Genomic DNA, 25017 nt, shown 5'->3' with positions numbered 1-25017 from the left:
CACTTGACATGTATCCAACCTCCTGTACGGGTCTCTTTAAAAAGTGCTGTTATTCTGTTAGTGCACAATATAAATACAAGGGAAAACCCTTTAAAATAATTTTGACAGTTTAGCCCATAAAGCCACGCCCCGTTCGCGTATGCCGCAGATGTATTGGTCCACGAATTCACCCCGAGCTGCGATTGGTCCGTTCCTGTAGGTTTCCCTCAGAACTGCAAGACGCCGATATTGCGTTACACTGTAGCAAAATGGCGGCTGTCATTCAGAATCCACTAAAAGCGTAAGTAATTTAGACATTTAGGAAATTTGTGAAGAATTACTTTGCTGCCAACTTGTGCGTTAAAACTGTCCGCTCGTGCATGTGATTTCCAGCCGTGTGCATGTGGCAGATTAAGCTGTCCCAAATTCATTTTGTGTACTTCTTGCATGCCAAAGTAGCCTCGTATACTTCTTTTATTCCACGAGATTTTTTCCTAACATTTAGTCTCGAGCGTGCTCGCAAAGGCTGCCTGACATGTCGACTGCACGGGAAGAGCTTTTCTCCCCCTCCACACGGTCACACATTCAACACGGAGAGAGTGTCGTCTTTCCTGGGCTGTGCATTTATTTGAAAACTGTCGACAACGTGCCTCAGCGGCCGCTCCGGATAATTAAAAGCCGATTTTCTTCGTGCTCGGCTGGGCACAGCGGCGGCTTTATCGTCTGACACGGCGAAAAGTCGCTCATAGTTGCTTGTGAATTGTCGACATGTCAACTTTGGCTCCTCCGAGCGCAGACGTGGTCAGGACCCGGTAAAGCAAAGGGAGGAGGCATTTTGTATTTGCATGCTCGCTGGCGAAATCGACAAAAAAGTGACAGCAATTTGAGTCGGCCGCTGGAAACGGACTGTCACCCTGCGACCAAATAGCGCGTGCAATGGTCGTTTTTATCGCTTAACTTGAAAGCAATGCTCCACCTTTTTCTCCCATTTCTCCCTTTGTTCTTTCTGTATTGTTTCCCCCTGCTTAACACGTTACTGTAAGTTGGGCGCTATCAGCCTCCTGCCTCTTGTCATGTCTGCGTGTTAAAACTAGATAACAACATGGCATTTCTTTGACACGCACGCCGAGCTGGACGTGACAGGAGCGTCCAGCCCGTATCGATGTGTGTTTTCTTCTCACCATCATGGCTCGGTTGGGACCGTGGAGGTAGAGAGCAGGCGCTCCACTGTGCCTTTAAGTGGAGGAGTGCTGGAGATTAGCTTGGTCCAGGATCCTGGGCCCATCTGTCAGAGAGATGCTCCGACAGAGAGGAAGTGTTGGGCACAGGCAGGAGAACCATCTGCTCCTCCATATAGGTACCCTGGCACCTCTGTGGACCGTAAAGCGCAGGGAGTGGACCACACAGCATCTTGCACGTCACCCACAGTGTTGCCATTGTTGTTGTGGCATTGTTACTACACCTAGGGGAGGATGTAGAATGATGTTTATGATACTTGCTGGTTGTCCACTTGAAACTATTATTTTTTTGTGTGCATGTGCTGGAAAATAGTTGCCTATAATTATTCAACGATTTAATGGGACTCAGGATGGATCGTGGGCAAAGACAATAGGGATAGACCAATTATAGGGGCAGATATTCTGAATTTTTCTGATTATTTGTGTCTTGATTGCAAGGAATTATTTTTTTTTTTAAATGTGCTACTTTGGCTCTGATGCAGCATCCTACCTCTGTCTTTAGTCACCATCTCTGCTGTCTTACTCAATGTCCTGCCCACAACACTATCTGACTGGTTACTAGGGTTGCAACGGTATGAGATTTTCACAGATCGATAACCATCTCAGAAAATGTCATAGTGTTATGGTATGTGGTATGAACAGCGATGAAAAATGAAAACGGCGGGGGTGTTTTTGGTTCAACGAACACTTCTTTATAATTTCACAAAATACCATGTCCTGACAGATATGACACTTGATCTGAACTTGAAATATATGCAGTTAAAATAAAACCGCTAATACAGAAGAATTCGATATCGGCGATATAGGAAATGTACACAGTACATTAACTGTACATTTCTTTTTTGGAACCTTGAAACTGGTATATCGCTGCGACCCTATTGGTTACACATCACAAGCAATAGCCTATCAACACTGAATGATCTGAATCTGCAAAGTAGCTAGGGATGGGACGATAAAAGATTTGGCCCGAGATAAAAAAATTCACATTAAGTTGATCCGTTAATCATGAATATCCTCACATGAATGACTTGACGGAGTTGTCCAGCTAGCTGACGTACGGTCCTATATTTGCTTCTTGATTTATTTTGAATTGCACCATGGCTGAAGGCTTGGCTTGCACATCATATTCCCCACAAAAACAATATATCAGCTCCTCTTTTAAACCATCCGTCTTCTCTGGACAAGATGTTCACATTGTTGTCCTCAAAGGAATGATTTTTCTCCTTCAGATGTAAGTGGACAGCAGAGTCTTGACCTGAGGAGTTGGCCCTCCTGTGTTGTGCCATTCGTTTATGGAGAGGTTGTTTTGTCTCTCCAATGTACAAATCTGTGCAGTCCTGGTTGCATTGAACAGCATAAACTACGCTACTCTGGGGTTTGCTAGGTTTGAAGTGAACCGGGATATGATGTTTATTGAAGGTTCCTCCGGAGTTTCTCAGATAAGACTCTTTTTAAGGTTTAAGTGATTACAATATGTTTAAGTGCAATTTAAGTTTTATTTTTTAAAGTTATGAGACTATTTTGATGATTTTCAGGATAGTATTGTGAATCACAATTATGTTGGACAGGGTAGTCATTCCATCAAATTTTAATATCGTCCCATGCCTCGTAACTAATAGCAATATTATCTTATAAATGTAGAGCAGTGAAACTATAAAATAGCAGAAAATGGAAAAACTCAAGTAAAGTACCTGAAAATTGAACATAAGAACAGTACTTGAGTATATCGTAGCTTACAATCCATCACTGGTTAATCTATTTTGACACTAAGTCTTTCATTTTTGATGCAAATGTTTATTGGTTACAAATATCGGTAATCAGTCTCTTTGATTGCTAATAATAATTATCCACATTGGCCCTGAAAAGATCCTATTGGTTTCCCTAAAAGGCAAGCTGCACAGTCATTGCATGTTCATGATGCTCCGGACGGTGGCTAAATGCAAATTTTCTGTTGAATCTGTATTTATGCTCTAGTAGTCGACTGAGCGTGTTTGCACTTTTCATGAAATGCCCTGCTTCACAGTTTCGCCGGGCTCCACTGGGAATTGCCCAATACAATCACAGCCACCTGAACAGCTCAGTGAAGCACTTGATGCTAAAGTGGTCAGTGTAAATGTTTAATGAATGATCAGCTTCCTTGCAGCTCCTTCCATTCTCTCATCATGTGTCTGTATTTTTTCACGAGAGCGGGATCATTATTGGAAAGCACATTTCATTATTACCTTTGTTGGATTGTTTCCCTCTCTTGTGTCCCAACCAGCTTTAGTTTGCGTCTGTTGTCAGGCTGCTGTTTCATCTCGGCGCCGTTTTAGCATTCTGATGTGGAATGTCTCCTTGCCATAAACTGTGCTTAATGAAGTGTTTCAATGTGCTATAATTAGCCTCTGTCTTGGGTTTCTGACTTCATTTCACACGTTTGTCAGATTATAATTAGTCACACTTGACACTAATTGGATGTCGCTCCCGTGGACCAGTTTGACCTTTTTTTTGTATTAAGATGATTCACTTTAGGGAAATGAAATGCCGGTTTGACTTTGTTGGGGAGATGTGGAGGATGAAGCTGCAGCGGCGATGTGCAAGCCCGTGCACGTCTGCATGTGAGGTCCGTCCCTCCTCTGAGCATGGGAGGACAGTAATCTCCAGAATCTGCTGATTAAAATGGAGTCTGGAATATTTGATTAATAAAGAAGCTCATAAAGCTGCTCATTAAAATTTTAGCCACAGCTGGAGCTTTCTGTGGGTCAGACACATCCTCCATCCTCCCCCATCGTCAGCTACCTTGTCACTGGTGTTGAGTAGACTTTGAGTGAGTCAGGCCTGCTGTTTATTGGCACTGCAGTGTGGAGGTGTATGGTCTGGTTTTGCTCCTGCCCTCAGCCAGACTGTGTTCTGATTGGTGTAATCAGAGGTTGTTGTCAGGATGCAGTCACTGTGTAGGCCCACCTCCTCCTCCTCCTCTTCCTCCTCCACCTCCTCCACCTCCTCCTCCTCTCTTGTTATGTGGTAGCTCTAGCTTCCTGTGCAGTGCACCTGCAAATGTGAGAAGCCTCCTGATCACAGCAGCTGAAGAGCTTGAAGTTGTGTTTTTTAAGATCTGACTTTTCATTAATTCTTCATGCAACTCAGATCTGTTGAGTTCTGGACCGTGTTGGAGTTTGGTCTTGAATGCAGATCATTGTGCCTCTCTAAAGCCGCTCTCCTGCAAACTGTAGCTTGTCGTCAGATATGCAAAATGAGTGTTGACACATGCTCACATTACCGTCGCAGCCATGTGACACGGCAAACCGTTGACAGGAACACACTGATAGCGGAGGCCCCACTGGCCGCAAGATTTGCTTTTGTTCCTCGCCCCCATGCATACACTCACCTTCTCTATTCAACTGGAAGATATTGAGGATGTGTAGCACATACCTCTGTCTGAGGCACCTTTTTAAGCCACGTGTGTTTGTTCTTCTGCCACTTCTGGGTGATGTATTGTGCACAATGCAACCTGAGTTAAAGCTAATAACAAGGCGGATGAGGAGCTTGTGGCAACAAAGAACAATCTTTAATGCAATTTTGTGTTTTAATGGTGCAGATGGAGAAATTCTTAGGCTAGTTTAAGTCTGGCTAATAGTTCTAGTAGGGACGCAAATTTTAAGCAATTTCTTTAAATTATTTAAATGATCAGTTTTGACATTATGACAACTGATTGTTTTTTATCCGTTAAATTCTTGGTGGGGGCCTTTGGGGCGTTTTGAAATTGAGAAAAATACATTCCAGTTTAGATTGTGGAAAAATAACACTATGTTTTTGCAACCAGACATCGTTTCACTGTGACCACAAGCCAAAATGTAAGAACCACTGATCTTGATAAATGCTAAACTTGGAGGTGAAACTGAAAGTGAATGCACTTGAAATTGTGGTAATCATTTCTCACTGCACAGGAAACTGTGTGCACGCATTCATGGTAATTACGGTAGGTCAAAGTTGAATAAGGAAGCTGCTCTGTTAGCCATGCTGGTCGTTTACAGCCGACAGACTAATTCAATTCAACTGAATTTCAGATTGCTCTTGTTTTTTGCCCCGTCTGACTTCTTTTTTAGCGATGAGTGTAAAGTGATCATAATTAATAGGAATGGTGGCGAAACTATAAAAATTGTAGTTGTAAACGTTTGCGATAAAGTAGAATTATTCATAAACCATTTTCAGATTTTCAAGGACGGTGCAAAAACACGTGCCTTAAAAAAAATAAAAGATAGGGTAGGGGTGTTTTGTGTGTGTGTGTCAGCGTGACACTCTTTCCACCTCGTGTGACAGCGTTGGTGGTGTGGGTCTTGTCACTCATTACAAGTGTCAGAAAGATCTCTCACCTAAGCCAGTGCACCTGCTGCTCGGGGCTGCGGGGGCCACTGATGGAGAGCTTGTCGTTGCACAGACAGCCAGCACCCACCACAAGACTTTCACCACTTATTTGCTCTCTCTCGCGCTCTCTCACTCTCCCCCCTCCATGTTTCGCTCCAGACCGATCAGCATCCTCTCTTGGTTTCTTCACCTCGTGTAACTGCTCGGGAGCATTTACAGCTGGCGTGCTTTTAGTAAATTGATATGTCACACTGCGTCGCAATCACATTACGAACGGCAGTGAAGCCAACAGGTTCGTTTGACGGGGATTGACTGTACGCTCGGCGCACATATGGTATAGATCCGAGAGGAGCAATTTAGACATATCACTACACAGCTGTGTGTCGTTATTTTTTACGAGCCAAGTATTTATCTTTTAAAAAGAAATCCTTGATCAAGCTACCGGTGAACATGTCAAACCTCTGATCTTTATGGCCAATCTGTTTTGAGTACGTCTCTGCGTGATTCCTCTTGTAAAAATTCCTGCCTCTTAAAGGGTGAGAAAGTGCCTGTGCATGCCAGAAATTGGTGTTTTCTTTGCTTTGTATGCACTGAAAAACACTGTAGGACATCTTTACAAGAGAGATGGTAGTAGTGATGTGAGTATTACCTGCAATAAAGCTGCTATCTTGTAACACCAGTAAGGAAAAACAAAGTCCCACAGTTATTAGACATGATCTGCTTGTTAGCTCTCGACCTTCCTTTCTCACCGTCATGCCTTTTTGAACCCCCTGTCTTGTTGTTTTTATTCCTCTCTTTGTCTTTCTCACACCTATCCACCCCTGCACTCGCTCTGTACCTGTGACTGTTTACTCTTCTCAGTATCACACACCGACACGAAGCCTCCCTTTCCCAGAAGCCTTGCGCACACACACACACACACACACATACACACACAGACACACACACACATACACAGACACACACACTGTGGCTTTGTCTGAACCGCAGAGCTGTGGGCTTTGTGCGGGACAGCATTCCTAACACGGCTGTTCATTTGCTGGACGTCGTCTCAACGAGGGAGTAAAGACGAAAGGGAAGGAGGGCAGAGCAGGATCTGGAAGACAAATTGGGCTCCTCCACCTCCTCCACCTTCTAGTTTAAGATTCCAGGCTCGACTCGCAGCCCCTCAGCTCATTAGTTTCACTTCAAAATGGCCGTCTTCCTAATGTTGTAATTGAGAACACGTGGAGGAACTTCATTACGCTGATGTGGAGATGTTCATACGAGAAGAGTCGGGAGCTATTATTTGCCCTGTTCAACCTGTCATATAACAGCAGACTGTGGAAATCACATACAAAGTACTTTGCCATGATTTCAGAGTTGCAGCATTTATCCCCATCTTTGATATAGTCAAATTAGAACCTGCCCTTGTGCTAGGCACTCTGCTGAGATTAATTAAGTAGGCTAATTACCATACCAGGCGTGTGGCAGCGATTGAGGGCTTGAATGTGAAGTATCCTCCCCCATTTCACTCTGAATATTAACAGTGAAACCCTGAGGGACTGCCAAAATCTCAGTGGTGCTAAGAAAAGTGGAACTAAAGTGTTAGAGTCTGAGCTGCTCGCCGACTTCACATCAGACCTCAGCCTCCATGTCGGCGGGATAAACTAAACTCGGTCAGCGCCACCGTAGCTCACAGCCCATCTAGAATCAGATAAGACAAAGAGCCCACAGAGGTAATAATATGTTTAACTTGAGGAGTGGGAGCAGCAGAGTCGTGTCGTAACTGGGTTGCATTGTGTTTTTTCTCTCTGCAAATTCTTCCCGATGGCAAGCTGGAAGAGGAGAGAGAAGCTCAGCTGTCAGTTTGAGTCGTGCATTGAACAACGCTGATAAGAAGTTTGAACAGACGTTAACGGCATTATGTGGGTTGAGGAGAGTTTCTGAGGGACTTGCATACAAATCTCGTGTCTGCTTCAGCTTACTGATTTAATGATCTATAGCCGGCAGAGCAACAGGCCATTATGGAGGCATTCATACATGATAAAAAGGCTCATCTCCATATCAGAGATTCTGCAAATATGTTCACATCACAGTTATTCTCCCAAAGCAGCTGCCCCATGAGCGGCTCAGCTGTGTAAACCATGTCACCCAGTGTCACTGACCTGACGTTACCCCCCCTGCAGGTTGGGCGACCAGTTCTATAAGGAGGCCATTGAGCAGTGCCGCAGCTACAATGCCCGCCTGTGTGCTGAACGCAGCGTCCGCCTGCCATTCCTGGACTCACAAACCGGCGTGGCCCAGAACAACTGCTACATCTGGATGGAACGACACCACCGCAGCCCCGGTGGGCAAACACACACACACACACACACACACACATGCATACAAAGAATGTTTATTGTTTGGGTTAAGAGTATTTTTGGTCCATTAAACTGAAAATGGCGTCAGAGATCATTTGATTATTTGTCGATAAACACATTAATTTAAAAGTCGGGTACTTTGGCTTTGATGCAGCATCCAGCATCTGTAGTCAACACTCTTTGGTCTCACACAGTGTCACGATAAAATTACTATTACCAGTCAGAACTGTCAGCTGTTGGCCATCCTAGGTGTATAAACAATACTAAAACAAAGTATTTCACCATCAATATTTGATGGTTTGAAAAAGAAAAATTATTGTTGTTAAAAATATGTTGCACTACATGAGGCGGTGGTGCTCATACCCCTTTTGTCCACAGGCATGGCTGTAGACTTGTTAGTCTTGTTGGTCTATGTAAATCTCAACGTAGAATCTGTAATGAAACAAACAAAAAATCAATATAATGAGTGTTATAATCTGACTCTTTTCTTATCTGGGAAGTGTTTTTATTTTATTTTTATTTTCACTGCGTTTCAGTTGAAACTCTTGTTTGCATCTTCACAACTATTATTGTACAGGCGTCGGAGCCGGGCAGATGTACACATACCCCGCCCGCTGCTGGAGGAAGAAGAGACGGCTGCACAACGCCACAGATCCTCGCCTGGGCATCTACGGACTCCATCTCGGTGAGACCCTGCAGCCTCTTCTCCTCAGACCACCTGCCCGTCACTTTCTCCTCCTCTCAGTTTCCCCTCCCACTCAGCCTCCCGTCCACCGCCCGTCTCCCACCCACCTCCTCCACCTCCTTCAGCTCATGTGATTACTGGTGATGATCTGGAATAATCTAGCTAAAAGCATATCGCTCTGTCTCAGCGCAGCGAGCAGAACAGGCTGCCAGTCATTTTTCAGAGGATGAAATGTGTCTGTGTTCACCCCAGCTGGTAAACTTGTTTTGCGAGAAGTAGAACATGTAATTAGATTTACCACTGCTGGGAGCAGCGAGACAGAGTTCGGCCACTGAAGACAGTATTTAATAAATGTTATGGAATAGAGTTTGGCCTTCTCTGCTGCTCACTCAACACATTTACCTTCTCCTCGATCTTATTTTCTCCTCACCACCTCCCTTGCTGATGGATTTTGTCTCTTTCTCTCTGGCAACTCTTTCATCTCTCCATCTCTCCCCGTTATTGGCCGTGCAGTCTGTGAGCATTTTGTCGCCAGTCTTCTTTAGCTCAAGTAGTCCATTCTGTGCCCAAGGCTTGCATACCCAGCAGGATGTTACACTACCCTCAGGAATGAACATGACAAAAGAGGGAATCTCACACAGAAACATTGTGTTACACCTTTCTCTTTCTAGTAGTTTCTATAAAAGGCTGTGACAAATCAGTTATGTTTTGATAGAGATCTCCAAGATCGTGATGCCTTTAGTTCAAATTTAATTTCTGCAGTGCACGCTGAAGGACAAATGCTTGGGAAGTTGAGAGAGAGAGAGAGAGCGGGCGTGGAAAGAGAAAGCAAGATGGAGTGATAGCATATGAACCAGGTCTTTGTTTCCCAAACACATCCCATTGTCGCCTATTGTTTTCCACTGAGCTTGCGCTCGCTGAGACCCCGCCGCCACCACCCTGCTGTCCCTTCCCTTCTCCAGCAACAGCGGCGTGCATGTGCTGTCTGCGAGCACCCAGCGGAGGGGAAACGTACCCTGATTTAACCTGGCGTCTCTTATACGGAGCACGTTGTGCAGCTGGCCAGAGGTGGCCGGCACAGGGCAGCAGAGTCTGTCTCGCTACCTCGGCTGGCTGTCTAACGGATGGTGTGCTAGAGACTGGGGCTGCATGCAGAATCAGCTCCCTGCTGCAGGCTGCTGCCGGCTCTATTTTTAGCCCCCCAGCTCCCATGGGTTGAGAGGGAGGGAGGGGGTGGGGGGGGGGGGGGGGTCTGTCTCGTCGCGGAGAGTTGAAAGTCAACGTGTGCAGACACAATGGTGAGGGGCTGCCGCCGCATGGTGGAGAGGCCCATTTTGGAGGAGCGCGTTGTATCTGCTCCTTCACGCCTACTTCCTATAACTGCCTCCTGCCTATGCAGTCTTCTGTTGCTTCAGCACTCCACGTTCAATATTCTTCAAAAGTCTGTCTGGTGGGCGCAATGGTGAGATGAAGGGCTCATAGAAAGCTTGAGTCAGGGGGCTTTGAAGTGTGTCCTCTTTTCAACCATGCACAAAGCAACTGGATGACCACGAAGCTGACTGTGTAGAGGAGATTGTGTAAATAAGATCCTGCAGATCCAAGTGACTATCAAAGCTTTTGTTTGTACTGCTTTGTCTGCTCAACCTGCTCGCCTCCTACACTGTTTGTTTAGATCTTGAGCTCGCTGTAGGAGGAGATAACTGCATGATGTGTTCGGGGTTAACGTGACAAGCCACTTAACTGCATTGTACCTCGGAGATTCCTGTGGACAAAGTCGTCCCAGCTTCTGCATAGTGCAGCATTACTGAGAGCTCATCAATGACAATGCACTCTCGCTCAGAGTGACATGTACATTTTTTCAGTAATATAGTGCTGCGAAAATAGTTGTGATGACACATTGTGTAGCAGACAAAGAGAAAATAGATGACAGCCGCTATAGCAAACAAATGCTTCAGCAATTTGCCACATGCTGTTATTAGAACTAGAGTGGAGAAGACAATACATGTGAAATGTGCTGATAGAAATCTGCTCACAGAGTACAGAGATTGTAGCACTGATGCTTCTTGTCACAATTACAGCTCTTGATGGTGATTCAGGGGATGTAACACACTGCAGCTCATTCATCATCAGCAGTAAACAGGTCCCATTGCTTTGATTTTACACCTGTGGAACTATTATCTAAAGTGAGCAGTAGATGGATGTTTTCATGCACTTTGAAGTATGAACACTGAGCTGGTATTTTGATGATTCATCACGTGCTGCCTTGTTTTTGTCTTTATGCAGAAGGTGGCCTCATGTCCAAGGACACCTTGCCCACACAGAGCACCACGCTGGAGGCGCTGCTACGAGGAGAGGGGCTAGACAAGAGGAACAACTCTAAGAATGACGAGGAAAGCCTGCTGGAGATCCAGGTGGGTTCAGTCAGAAATGTCTGAAACACCCACTGTATGCATTTATTTGACACAATGCTATAAAAAATATACAGTATCAATGTTTGATACCACAGCAAAGAAATGACATTGAAGATAGAAAATGTTATATTTTTGATAAAGGTAAATATAATATGGCTTGTGTACTGTGTGTTAAGCACAACCGTATCAAAGTTAATGGTGCAATATGTAAGAATTGGCATCCTAAACCTAAAAAATAGGGGGGCAGAATATCACCAGAGTAACAAGCTTACTGCTTCTAAATGTAAGTGCTCTTAGCTAGTTAGCTCAGTTAGCCGTGCAGCTAGCAGTGCTGACTGGGAGCTCAGGGCATCAGGGCAGTTTTAGCGTTTAGATGGCTAGCATCGGAGCTTTGGACTGGGGTGGGCCAGGGCTAGCTGGTTAGTATGCTAACTTCACAAGATATCTCTGCAACACAATTTATAGACAGCATAATATCATAATGTGAACTGTTATTTCTTTATATTCTGTTGGTAATTTTGCTAAAAGTCTTACATATCGCACCTTTAATTTACTTCTGACTATTATCAGATGAGTGAGAGAGAGGAGGCAGGCCTATATGGGCCTGACGGTATGTGTGTCAACTCGCTGTTGGAGAGAAGACAGAGCGAGAAAGTGCAGCTGGTATGGGTGTATCGATACTGCAGAAAAAAATAGTAATGAAACAGTTTCAGATATTCAGAATCGATATGTATTGGTATTGCAATACCTTCTACAACACTCGTGTGTGTGTGTGTGTGTGTGTGTGTGTGTGTGTGTGTGTGTGTGTGTGTGTGTGTGTGTGTGTGTGTGTGTGTGTGTGTGTGTGTGTGTGTGTGTGTGTGTGTGTGTGTGTGTGTGTGTGTTTGTGGCTGTGGTTTAGAGAGTCAGCCAAACGTTTAAAATGTAAATGTTCAGCGATATCACTCAAACGACTGAGGGCCCTGGCACTGAGAGTGAAGTGTTGCGCCCCAACAGGGCAACTTGCCAAGTTTTTCCAGCTGACCTGCAGGGCTCATTAGCTGGCTGCTGTCTCACTGAGAGGCATTTTGGACAAGTAACTTTGAATTCCCATTAACTGATTATTATATATGATAGTGATTCTCACATTAAAGCAGAAAAAAAATATGACACCTCATTAGCTCTGTTGTCAAAAGCAGTCACGCCTTCTGCCAAATACACATGTGTACAGATGTATATTTACAAAAAGAGAGGGCTTAGAGCATAACAGCTTATTTCTCCTCTCTTCATGCTCCTGGTACTACAATAAAGTAACTGTCTCCATCTTGTAAGCAGCTGTCTGAGCTGTAAACATTTCATTATTAAACAGATGTTTATACCAATAGAGAACGTGGACTACAACTGTCAAAAACACCCAGATATTGTGTTGAGAACTGAAAAATAGATTTTTCTTTCGCTCTGTTGCTGCCGCGCAGTGTGTTTTCAGCAAACTGCTACATTAATCAGAGATGAGGAATGAACTGTTTTTTCCTCCCTGTCTCTTTGTGTCTCAGAGGGTTCTGGAGGCAGACGCGGCAGAAGACGCTTTCAACGATGATGACGACTACGAGGTGGACACTCCCAAGAGGAGACATCGGGGAAAAGGAAGAGTAAGTGACATCATAGACTCCAGCTGTCATGTTTCAAATTTAAGTTGCACAGTAGTCAAGGCAAAGAATTTTAGTTTCTTTAGACAATCTAGTTTCTAAACATTAGGGATGTTATGATTTTGATTCTGAATTGAACAGAAATGTGCTTTCAGTTGTAATCACCAAATTAAAACATAATATCTTCATCTAATCAACAATAGCTTGGTCACATTAAACCATGTTTGATTTGACACACCTGTGATGTAAAAGTCATGCCGCAGTAATATGTGCATGTTTGAAGGCTCTGGGCACAGACGTTCCTGCAGACAGTTAAAGCATCTGGATGTTTTTCCCTCAGGGTCGAGGTTCAGGCCGCAGGAGGGCAGATGTGGATGACGACAAGCCATATATCTGTGACAGTAAGTAGAGATGAAACATGAAGTCTGTTTTTAAGTGTCATATCAAAATATTTTTTCTTTTATACAACCTGCCCGGGCAGAATACCACAATGTATGTTTTGTAGTTGAATCCATAGTGGTTTATATGTAAAATACACTGTTGAATAAAGTGACTACGAGGAACTTTAAAGTGTTTATGAAACGGTCTCGTGATTCCTCTGATGATTATAAATGACCTTTAATGGCAAACAAGACCATCAGCGAAAAGACTGCTATTTTTATATCGTTTTTTTTATATAAGTCTAAACAAATGAGACCCAGAGTCCGACTTGTCCTCATCTTGCTTATTAGCTTTATATTGAATCCAATCCAATCCACTCCACTTTATTTATATAGCATGATTTTAACAAACACAAGGTATCAACAAGTAATTCCAAAAATAGCGTCCGCGTTTAAGTTGACTCGCTGTAATTCAATCACCAACACAGTTTGTTGAGATGGAAGATGAAACAAGGTAAACAAGTGTCACTGTAGCCTCCAGAATTCCTGTACATGCAAGTTGCATGTGGAAAGTGCAGGTAGGAGGGTATTGGATTTTACTCTTTCTGTTGTGACTCGTGTTAAAAGACACATGCTCATGCTGTTCTCTCTTCGCTCTGCGTCTTCTCTGTTTCAGACAGATACAAACAAAAGCAGAACTCAAAATCTTCGACCTCAGGTACCTCGGTTTGTTGACTCTTTTCAACAGTAGTTTTTTTAGGGTATTTGTTTTGATAGATTGTCGAGTGGTTGTTTCGCAAGTGCAGTGATTATTGATTTAGCCCCTATATCATCTTACTTTTCTCAAGCTGAAAAGTGTCCTGGGTGCTGGGAGACATGGTTATTATGTTGACTGTGTTTGTGTTTTATTTGACTGACTATTGTAATCAGTCTGGAAAGTGCTTCCTTTTGTCCCTTTTGGACTGAGACTAGAATAGCTACCTCCATGAAATGCCATGAGTCTGTTTATTTTTCAATCATTGACTCAAAAACTGTCTGTAGATATTTTTAGTTCATTGCTTTATAATGTAGAGACATGGACACCTCACCAGACACCCATCCAGGGTGTTCGACTGATTTTCGTAGGCCTCGTTATCGAAGTCTTTTTTCTGAACAAATGGTCAGAAAAGGAAACAAACATCCTGCATTTGGAAATGTTGTGTTGCCAAAAATAATTTTTATGCAAGCAGTTATAGTAGTAGGACTGAACATCTGCTGTCTGTTGCAGTCTGTGCGAAGCGCTACAGGAACCGTACGGGACTAAGCTACCACTACACTCATTCCCACCTGGCAGAGGAGGACAGAGCCGGAGAGAGAAGCACTGTGGCGTCCAGATCCCCCTCTGCACAACCGACTGACAGACACAAACGTAAGAAGTCACAGTGTTGCACCTCTAACAAATCATAACCTTTGCTTTCATCAAACAAACCATCACTTACCATAACATACCATGTGTATATGTCCCATTTGAGTCTCCTGCTGACAGTTTGGATTTAAATAATGTCACATGTGAAAGTTGGTGCTGAATGCTTTGTCAGATTTTAGGTCTGATTTAGTCTTTGATTAGATTTAGCTTTTGTAAAATCATTCATTTTTTGTTTATTGTATTTTTTTGAGAATTAGCTTTTAATAGACCAAATGTCTTTTTTTTTCTCAAACAAAATCCTCAATTTGAATAAAAATGATTCATCGGATTAAATGAAGCACCGAGCGAATTATCTTTTTTAATGAAATGACTTCAGTAATTTACTAGAAAATGAAAATGTTGTTTTTGAAAGGCATAAATGGACTGAAGCAGAATAATCAGCTTTTTTTATAATTCTGGAAATGATTACAACGATGTTTCATCATTAATTTTGATTTTTGGAAATGTTTGTATCACATGAGTTGACACAATCACACACAATGTGTGTGTGTGTGTGTATATGTTTGTTTTTTATATATATATGTGTGTGTGTGTGTGTGTGTGTGTGTGTGTGTGTGTGTGTGTATGTATGTATATATATATATATACATATATATATATATATATGTGTGTGTGTATATATATACATATATATATGTGTGTGTGTGTGTGTGTATATATACAGTATATATATATATATACACAAATAGTATTATACTAATAATATAGTGATAATATAGATATAATAATATAGAGTATAGCCTAATGTGAAAAAGAATGAATAGACATGCAAAAAAAAAATACAAAGCATTCGGTTATTCATTATGAACTGAGCTTCATACTATTTGATACATGCTCGTTGTAGCAAACTGCTCTTTTCAGGATAAAGCACAAACCAGAAGAATACAGGACAGAAGCACATTACATTCAAACTACAGAGAGAATCCACAATAAACTAATTCATATCTATACAAACAATGCTTCAATACGAGATTAAAGGTCAATAAAGGAAATGATTTCATATACTTAAATGAATCATGTTTCATTTATATTGAGCAGACTAAGGTACAATGGCTGCATTAAGTATTGTGCTTATAAAGTCTGACCTGTCCGACCTTTTCAAATGTCCTTGTAGGTCCAAAGGCTCCAGGTGGGACCAGCATTCCCAACAACTACTGTAATAAATGCCAGGGCTCGAATAAGAAAACGGGTAAAGCGGGGCCTCCATATGCAGCCTGCCGATGCACAAGTGAGTCCATATACACCAAAGTGTAAAATACATTGCAGAAGAACAAGCTCACTTGTTTACCCATCACCTGACTCTGATCTTCTCCCGTCCAGCTGACCGTGGGGAAGAGAAGGAAGACGGGACTTTTACTGGAGCAGAGGAGCTGTTCGGCACCACCTCGGAGAGCGACACTTCCACCTTCCACGGCTTTGAGGACGACGAGCTGGAGGAGCCCGCCACAAACAGCAACGGAATATCCAACCGACACAGATAGAGAAAACCTTTTAGATTTGAAGAGACAATTTTTTTTTTATATGGATTAACCTCTGGCAAAAATCTGCTGCTTCTTTTTCAATGTTTTTTTTTTTTTTTTTTGTTTGCAGAAAGCACAAAGTGATCATTTCAGGACAGAAATGCAAGTGGTATTTTATCTACTGAACATTGTTGAATAATTTATGAACACCTTTTTATATATAAATATATATATTAACTTTTAAGGCAATGAGCAACTGTCAGTGTTTCTTGACAAGTGAACTTGGTCTCCATGCAAAACAGAAGATGTTTTTGGAGTGTTTTTTTTTCCCCCTCACTGGAGCAGAAGGAGCATAAACGTTCTGAACAAAAAAAAACACTGGAGACATTTGAACAACTGAAACATTTAAAGGCATGAATGATACAGTCCGTTGGGGAGATGATTGAATGTCATTGCAGACCAATACTTGAGCTACTGGACGTTTTTTGAATCAGTAGTGGCTGTGACGATGAAGGTCTCTTCTTCTGCTCTAACTCTGGATTAAACTTGTGTGAAAATGAAGGAACCGATGGAAGGATTGCTACAGGCTACTGGAAATGTTTGGAGATGAAGAAACCTATAGATATAATCTTTAGAAAAATAGGGGACTAAACAAATGAAAGGTAAGAAACAGATTTGTTGTTTTTTATTGTTTTGTAGAAAGATTAGGAAGCAGATGAAGCAATTCTGCAAGGGACTGACTGTTTAGACTTCCAGTAAGTTATACTAGGTTATGAAACTAGTCTTATTTTTAGATTGATGCAATGCTACTTTAGTAATGCAGTCAAAACAGGTGTTTGTGAAGCATTTCACAACGTCCTCAGTCTTTTATTGCCTCTGTCCCAACTTGTTTGAAATGTGTTGCTGGCGTCAAATTCAGACTAAGCATATATTTACAAATAATCAATGGATTTGATGAGGTTAAACATTAGACAGAGCGTCTTTGTACTGTTTACAATTCAGTCATTGTAGAAAATAATTAGCATATTATCACATTCTGTTTTATTCATGTTTTGAAACGGCATCCCAACATTTTTGGAGTCAGGGTTGTATACTTACTGGAATGTTTTCGCCCTCTTGTAAAGCCACACAAGCTGCAATAATCAAACATAATGCTAGTTCTTAGCCATGTTAGCTGCTCTAGCGATGGCAATGTCTCAGTCAGTCCCCATTTTCCTGAATCCTGAACTGATGTTCCCTCTTGCTCTCTCAGTAGGTCACCATTTTAATTTGTCCAGTATTGATTTATGACCAACTTGCTGCAAAACCAATGACATTCCCATCATCCTCAGCTGTACTGTGCTTTGTGTTTAGTGCTAACCAGCAAATGTTAGCATGCTAACATGCTAAGCTGAATGCTGAAATTGGCATTTAGCTCAAAGCAGCTCTGTCACAGCGCTCGTAGAGCCTCACAGGGCTGCTGCCACGGCTGGGGACTCTTAATCAAACATATAATGTGTGAGTCTAACCCATGTTGTCTGTCTTAAACACTGTAGGAGCAATCGGCACATTGGCATGTGGCCCAGGAGCGGGGGTGACCAGTGAAGAAAAGGATTTTACTCTAAGAAACTAATGAGCCTTCATGTCGCTCCCGATTTTGGGCCTAAAATAACTGAAATGGATGAACAGACATCCAACACGTCTACAGGCCATGTGGCTTAATTGAAGCAACTGCTCCCTCGACGATATGTATCGATCCCCTCTGAACATTTGAAATGTGAGTAGATCCAGCTTGGTTTCGTCCCTTTTTTTTCTGCACTGTGCTGGAGCTCCACTGGACTATGGGAACACTAAAGGCCAGGCCTTTTTTTTGGACTGTTTGTGCCCCAGCGGGAGCATTTGGGGCCCCGGCGGCCCAGCCTGCCCACTCCTGCTCTGTGACTGTGTGTCTGCTGCGTGATCCGATGTGACACTAAGACGTCATTATCCTCATCACTGTGCCAGCCTGCCGCTCTGCACTGGAAACCAGCTCTGACAGCCATGACCCTCCAACCTGATTGGACCAGTGACCCCCTGACCCCCAGCCATAGAGATGGTGCTCAAATCCACCACTATTACATGCAGACCTCTGGACTACTGTATGAATACTCTGACATGGTTTATCTCTCTGCTTCTGTCTCTTCTGTCTCTTTTTGCTCTTTATTTCCTGGGCCTCTCTGACTCAAATGCGTCGCAGTAATGTTTTTTTTTCTTTGTTGTATAATATTTCTATGTTTTGATCTCTTCAGAGTTTAATAAGTATGACTTCTTGGGTTTGTTCAGACTGTATTGATACCTCTGTCCTGATCAGGTGCACAATAGCCACAACTACTCAGGCATCTTTTCATTTCCTCTGCTGTTGATTGTTCAGCCACGCAGCCCCGATTCATGTGATTGTATTCAGTCGGCACGGAGGGACAATAACACGACACAAGGATCCCATTCTAATCGGCTCCCAGGAGGGAAGTTGGGACGCTGTAGGAAAACATCGCAATAACAACCTTCAACTTCTGTCTGCGGATTTTTTGCAAAACCTTCTCCTCTTTCTGTTCGAATCATCTCAGACGCATTGGGAAACGATATTGTTGCTAGAGAGACACAACTCTGCCCAGATCCACAAACTTAGCAAGAAGTGAAATCTGTATCTGTGACATTTCCGTTGAGTGCTTTAGAGGGCCTAATTGCTTTATGACATTTAGAAGGTGCTTGAAGTCTTGTATCAAAAAGCCTTTTAGGTACATAGGTTGCACACTGTGTAAAATGTCTGTGTCCTTCCATGTAATTATTCAGTATCGCTGCAAACTAATAATAGCCACTCCATTTTGAAGCATTAATCCTATGTGTCTGGTATGACTTGGGTATGTGCTTGTGCATCCACACCATATGTCTTCACTTCCCTCAGGGACCCTCCACACAGCAGTTTATCTCCTCCGGACAAAGAATGGACGCGAGACTTGTCAATTATCTCGTCTTCTTCTCGTGTGGTGTTTCCACGGTAGAAAAAAAAAAAATGGGTCATTGTGTCTTTTATCTTCCAAAGTCATGCCAGTAAGTGAAAGCATGCGTCATCAATCATAAACCTGCTTATTAATGTTACCTGCCGTATATACAAACAGGCCTGGCGTCGGCGCAGTTCTGAACAAAAAGGAGAAGCTCCTGAAATGCAAAAGTCAGTGATGTCCGCTTCGACTTACGTGTCACCAATCATTGAATAGCCTGTATACCTCGTCAAAGACACAGCAATAGGCCCCTGGTACTCTCTTGTCATGCCTGCCGGGGGGGTGGAGAGGGACGATCGGGGTGGGAATGGAGCCAAGAGGAGATGAAATGGACACGACTGGGCGTTTGTTTCATCCTCAGCTGTAAATACGAGTCGAGATGGAAAGAATGAAGAAGTCTTTGTTTGTTAAACTATTTTTATTGTTCTGAAAAAAAATAAAGAAAAAAAATAAAGAATGGATGGTGATGCTTGATGCTATTATTTCCTCTCTTTTTCTTTTTTTTCCTCTGAGAAAGACCAGGGGTCATTTTTGACAAGGCAGCTGATAAGCAGAAGAATCCGAGACTGGATCGATAGGTTGGAGTGACCCTCAGACTCTGTGAGCAGACGGAGATGGGGGAAAAACAGCACTTTAGTTTGTGAGAGCGGTGGAAACTCTGGACTAGAAATAAGAACAAGATAACAAAAAAAGGCTCAGACACAGGGAGCTCTTATTGATTTGTAGGGGCTGCTTGAGCCATCGTAAGTAAGTTGGCAGAACTCAAAGTATGAGCAATAGAGTGTATGGGCTCTGAGTGTTAGCTGCAGGTATAAAGTAGGACTTCTTAAAGGTGCAATATGTAAGAATTTGGGTTCAAAATGTTTCCCAAATTATCAACAAAATCAGATCTAAAGAATGCCGCATCCCAGATTTCCAAGGCACAAGGCTTTCTGTTTTAAATGTGTCCAAACCATTGTGTTTTTCCGACTTTTCAAAGCTTTAAGAGCCACAGGCAGAGTTATACAACCACTTCCATGCCAGCTCTAGCCCCACCTTGAGGTGTACCGTGAAAGGTATCAAGAATATTGGATGAAATGCCATGAAACTGGGTGTAGTCCCTCTCTAGATTAATTATAATAACTTTGGTGAACCCTTAACTTTTCAGTTAGCGCCATCACCAGGTCAAATTTGTTCATAAATCAGAAACGATGAGTGTGTGGAGCGCCTTGGTAGCCAGGGCTTGACGTCGCAACAGTTGCTAGTTTGGTTCCAGCCTGACCTTTGTTGCATGTCATACCCCTCTCTACTGCCTTTTTACTATCATTCTCCAGTAAGGCAAAAAATGTCAGGTATAATAAAAGTTTTGAAGCCATAAAAAATAGCTGGAATTGAAGAAGTGTTTTGTGATTTTCATTCTCACACACCATAATATCCCTGCAGCCTTGTGTTGTTATTCACCAGATAAAGGCAAAGCCAGTTTGCACCAGGACCTGACTCAAGGCATCAGATCTCAGCTGACACAGACAAAAGACTTCTTTTGATTCGTGACACAAAACAGCAAGAAAAGAGCGACACACACACACACACGGCAGACAGGTCCAGAGTGTTTATTATTTGGTACTCATGGATAGATAGCAGGTGCTTGAGTGTTTTGGAGTGCCAGTAGTTATCTTGCTGATTGAGAAACTAAAAGCACAAAATGCCCTGAATATGTTACATGCATAGTAATGTGCCCATATCATAATAAAGTGTGCTTTTGGATAAATGAAATGTAGCCAATTTACAAGGACAATGCACCCTGTACATAGTGTCATTGTGTTTGTGCTGAGAATAACATTTGGTACATCGACTCGAGTTAAGCATCTCTCTCTACCTTATAATCAAGAGGTTATTGGTTTATGATAATAATGATGGTTATTAATATGACCTGTACAGTGCATTGCAACGACTCTAATTATAGAAAATGATAGATGATTGACTCCTTCAGCAGTGTGGTCTGTAAATGTAGCAGTCAGTGGCCTCATGGGGGAGCTGTGAGGCTGAAATCTCCTCAGTCCGGGCACTTTCTGTCTGCAGAAGAAGTATGAAGCCACAGTGGAGCACAGAGGCCTTTCATGTTCAGTGTGCGGCACCCATGACGGGTCAAATATTGTCCCCAGTTGCATTTCAGGGCTTTGATGTCCGTTCACTGAGGAGTGTCGCTCCACTTCCAGGGCTTTTCCACCAACTGTGTGCTGTCTTTGGAGAGTCAAGCCACTCCGTTTATGGTCCAATAACATGCACCATTTTTCCTCATAGTCATCAAAACACATGACGATTATTAGATGGAGAGTCACGGCATACACTTTGCCAAACAAAAGTGAACAGCTCTCATTGTTTTCAGAAAACCAACGATGACATATTCATGCAGTAAAAAAGCAACAAAACATAAATGATCCCATATTGGGCTGCAGGCCTTGAAATGAGACTAGTTTTGACATCATGATATCCTTCGATATGAAGTGAACACAGCTTGATACAGTCTTGTAACACTCTGTTGTCTGGTCCTGTGGTTTAACCACCACTAGATGGACCCATGGCACTGGAAATTTTTAAAAACTACACTACAGTAGGAGCCCATAAAGCACATGGAGGCTATATCATATATGACTGTGCACGCTAGAGCTGTGACTAAAGTAAATCCTCAAATTACTGTGATTCACACAACCACGTGGGCCAGTGTTTGTGCCAAAGCTTCTCAGTTACTCACACACACTTTTAGGCATCGAATCATTTGAATGTACAGCATGATCATTTTGGACCTTGAAGTCTGGGAAGTTGTGAAAGCAGGGAGTCAATCGGAGCCATCCTCGCCACACGTCACATTACAAAGCACTGTTGTCGAAACACACACTAATACTCAACAAAGACATTTGGGTGAGACATGCGACGACGTTGCAGTGTGAATGCTACATTAAGCCCTTATGCCAGATTTTGGAATGTAATGAAGCATGAGAAACCATACCATCAAAAATCGGTGAACTTATGGGACGACAAAACAACTTTGTATTCTTGGATACCGCCAAAATTACGTCCACTATTTAACCGTCATGTCGTGTACTTTATAAGGAACAGATAGAAATTTCAAGGATATAAAAGAGGTTGGATATATTTCTAAAAAAGGAAAAAAAAAATGGTCTCACAATTTATTTATTGCTGGCTGCCTGCAAAAAAACTGTAGATTTGTGTCTGTCGATGTGCTTCTTTGACCGTTCAGCAGTTGTGTCTGAGTCAGGACTGGCCCCGGCTGTTTGAGGACAACTAAACCACTAGTTAAATCACTGCGAATATTGTGGCAAATGTAAATGTTGTTTATTTTTAAATTTTTTATCAAAGAATGTTGTTGCAATACCAGATATGTGCTTTTAATACACAACAAACCTTTTATATAAAACAAAATCAAAACAATATAAACTGATCAGCTTAGTCAACAACGTGCCTCGCCACCGGTTTGCCGACTAAGTGATGAAAAGAGGGCAGCCCTAGTCTGAATGTGCTTATACTGTATGCTGCATGCCATGTGTTGTGTTGGCTGAGGTTCCCCTTGTCAGCATCGTCTGTTCGGGGCGTTCACCCCCCGTACGCCCGGTGCTGCACCACCAGTATGGCAGCAGCAGCAGTCCTCGGAGCGGCGTCTGAGAGCCTCCACAGCAGCTCCACTGTCTGTGCCCCCGCCCCGGCCCCTGTGTGGCGGTCACCCCCCCAACAGGGTCTGGCTGTGCCCCTGCAGCACAGGCTGTGTCAGGATGACTGCATCAGGCCTGTCAGGCGCTTGCCCGTCAATGACTTGCCCTGAAAGGTCAATGAAAAAACATTACTAAACAGAGATGCTGACAGTCAGAGTACTTTAGGTAGCACTTTATATTAAGGCCCTTGTAATAAGCAATAGTTAATAGTTAATAAGACCCTTATAAGTCCTTATTAGATGCTTATTAACATAAAAAATGTATGTGTTAATAAAAGCCTCATAAACATGTTAATTGTTAAATTATAAGACATTTAAAATCACTATAAGAAACTTTTTACCAGTTTTAAGACACATGAACTTTAATAAAAACCTTATTAGCATAGCAGCCCGGGTTCAGTTCCAGCTTGGAGCCATTGCTGCCTGTCTTGCATTCAACAAAATGTCAAGAAGTAGCAGTTTTGAAACACCAGCAGTGGCCCCTAGCTCATTTGAGTTAGAGACCCCTGCTTTAAGATGTCTATAAACCGTTAACCAGTTTCCTTTAAGTGCTTATAACTGTCTTTTAATATAAAATCAATGTGTTTATGATGCTATTATTAACACATAAAGCTTATTAAAACCAATAAGCATCTTAACTTATAAGAGCCTTATTGCATTTTAATCAACACTTATTACAAGGACCTAAAGCGTTACTCTGCTTTACAAATCACACAACACAAGGTGCTATTTTTAAAATCTACAATGCTTGGTTGGACTAGGTGTCATCTTTTTCACAAACACACATCCTATTACATGTACAAAGAGCCATAACAGAGTGTAATATGGTTATAATTGCAAAAGCCACTGATAGTGAGCCAGCCAGTGTGGTTTGTGATATGATCAGCCCCAGCTCCAAATGACTTACCACACTGCGGGTGAACTTCTCCAAGGAGGTGCGGCGGCCCTGCTCAGTGTCTGCTGGCTGCTGTTTTGGGAGGGGGGGAAGCAGGGTGAGTGTTTGGGTCAGGTACGGGTGTTGACGGGGGGTGGGGGTCAGGGGGTGATGTAGTTAGTGAGGGGAAAAAAGGGGGCCAGGCATTGCAAAAATGAGGGCCGGGGACAATGTGGGAGTTGCATTTTTTTTTTTTTAATTATCAGGAAATGGAGTGGGGGTCAGTGACAGGCCAGCAGGAGGAGCAGTGTTCAAACGGGAGAGGGCAGAAAGGCTAGCATGAACAGAGGTAGCTGTGATTTGCTGGAAAGCTCCATATTACACAGTAACAGCTAAATGACTGTTTGTTTAGCTGTGCAAGTCTAAAAAAGTAACACTTATAGCATAGGAAGGAGAAAACACACTATATTAGGATACACACATAAACCAGTTGCTTATTAGCATGTATATTAGTAGAGTATCGACTATTTTTTAAGTCATTATAAAGGTTTTATTAATGCCATATTCTGCATGACCATATTCTACAACTACTCAGCCATTAAGTAGGGAAGTACATGAATTGTGATGTTAATATGCTTTGCTCAGTGTGGGCCATATACAGTAGTATCACCTCAAGAACTTGAGTAAAAGTCTTGAAGTAGATAAAGGAGCCATTAAATGTATTTAATTATCAATAGTATAAGTTAAAGTAAAATATACAAATATGTATATACCGTAAAGTATTGGTAAACAGATTACCTGCCAGGCTTTAAATAAAGTAAAAAGTACAATATTTGCTTCCAAAATGTAGAGGATAAGAAGTATAAAATAGCAGAAGACGGAGATACTCAAGTAAAATACCTCAAATTTGTACCTAAATACATGAGTAAGTATACTTAGTTACATTCCATCATTGCGGCCCATTCCTTACTTACTATCAATAAGCAGTAATTAGGATGTTATTGAGGGACAATTCTTAGTTAATGGCCTAGTAGTTGTAGAATATGACCATACAGACTGAGGCATTTATAACTGTTTTTTTAATGACTAATAAAGACCTGAGAAGCCAGTAATATACATGCTAATGAGCCACTGGTTGATGGTTGATATGTGTTCCCTAATATAACATTTTTACCAATTAAACTAACAACACTGCTACAACATTGGGACATATCAGGCTGCATCTGTCACCCATTTGTCACACACTTTCTCTTTCTACTTACTGTACGGTGGTAATTTGTATTCACAGCACGACTCTTTGTCTGTGTTTGGCATATGATGTCATGTTTTCTGAGACTGTTCGCTTGACATTTTACATAATTTAGCAGGTTCCTTGCTCCTGTATCTTGGGCGCAGTTGTTTTGCCTTTTGGGGGGCTCTGTTAGCAGTCCCCTGACTGTGTTGAATAGCTGATTGGCACACATCGCATTATTAAGAGCTGACAAATCT

The 25017-nt window shown here is 42.4% G+C and overlaps 2 protein-coding genes across 4 annotated transcripts in view; one reads left to right on the top strand and one right to left on the bottom strand.

Annotated features, from left to right (window-relative positions):
* Positions 1 to 226: 226 nt before the first annotated feature.
* Positions 227 to 19416, top strand: LOC311273702 (zinc finger protein DPF3-like). 2 transcript variants are annotated; one of them, XM_084380906.1, is made up of 11 exons: positions 227 to 280; positions 7730 to 7890; positions 8484 to 8591; positions 10875 to 11002; positions 12535 to 12630; positions 12968 to 13028; positions 13684 to 13725; positions 14275 to 14415; positions 15587 to 15700; positions 15793 to 16594; positions 17468 to 19416. In XM_084380906.1, the coding sequence occupies exons 1-10, from the start codon at positions 249 to 251 to the stop codon at positions 15951 to 15953; spliced, it is 1044 nt and encodes a 347-aa protein (XP_084237032.1). In that variant the 5' UTR covers positions 227 to 248; the 3' UTR covers positions 15954 to 16594; positions 17468 to 19416. The 2 variants fall into 2 exon arrangements, with proteins under 2 accessions (XP_084237032.1, XP_084237033.1); XM_084380907.1 differs by lacking the exon at positions 13684 to 13725.
* Positions 19417 to 20522: 1106 nt separating this feature from the next.
* Positions 20523 to 25017, bottom strand: part of LOC311273408 (regulator of G-protein signaling 6-like) — a 41323-nt gene continuing 36828 nt past the window's right edge. Inside the window, exons 16-17 of one of the 2 annotated variants that reach the window (XM_084380479.1) lie at positions 23563 to 23622; positions 20523 to 22762 (exon numbers count right to left, since the gene is read on the bottom strand). In XM_084380479.1, the coding sequence (XP_084236605.1) occupies positions 22712 to 22762; positions 23563 to 23622 (111 nt within the window). In that variant the 3' untranslated portion in view covers positions 20523 to 22711. The remainder of the gene's footprint in view (positions 22763 to 23562; positions 23623 to 25017) is intronic. The other variant, XM_084380480.1, reaches the window with a different exon arrangement.

The sequence above is a fragment of the Pagrus pagrus genome (assembly GCF_965226575.1).
Source record: "Pagrus pagrus genome assembly, chromosome: 18".
Taxonomy (NCBI): domain Eukaryota; kingdom Metazoa; phylum Chordata; class Actinopteri; order Spariformes; family Sparidae; genus Pagrus; species Pagrus pagrus.
The sequence above is the reverse complement of the archived record's forward strand: the minus strand, read 5'-3'. Positions and strand labels throughout refer to the sequence as shown.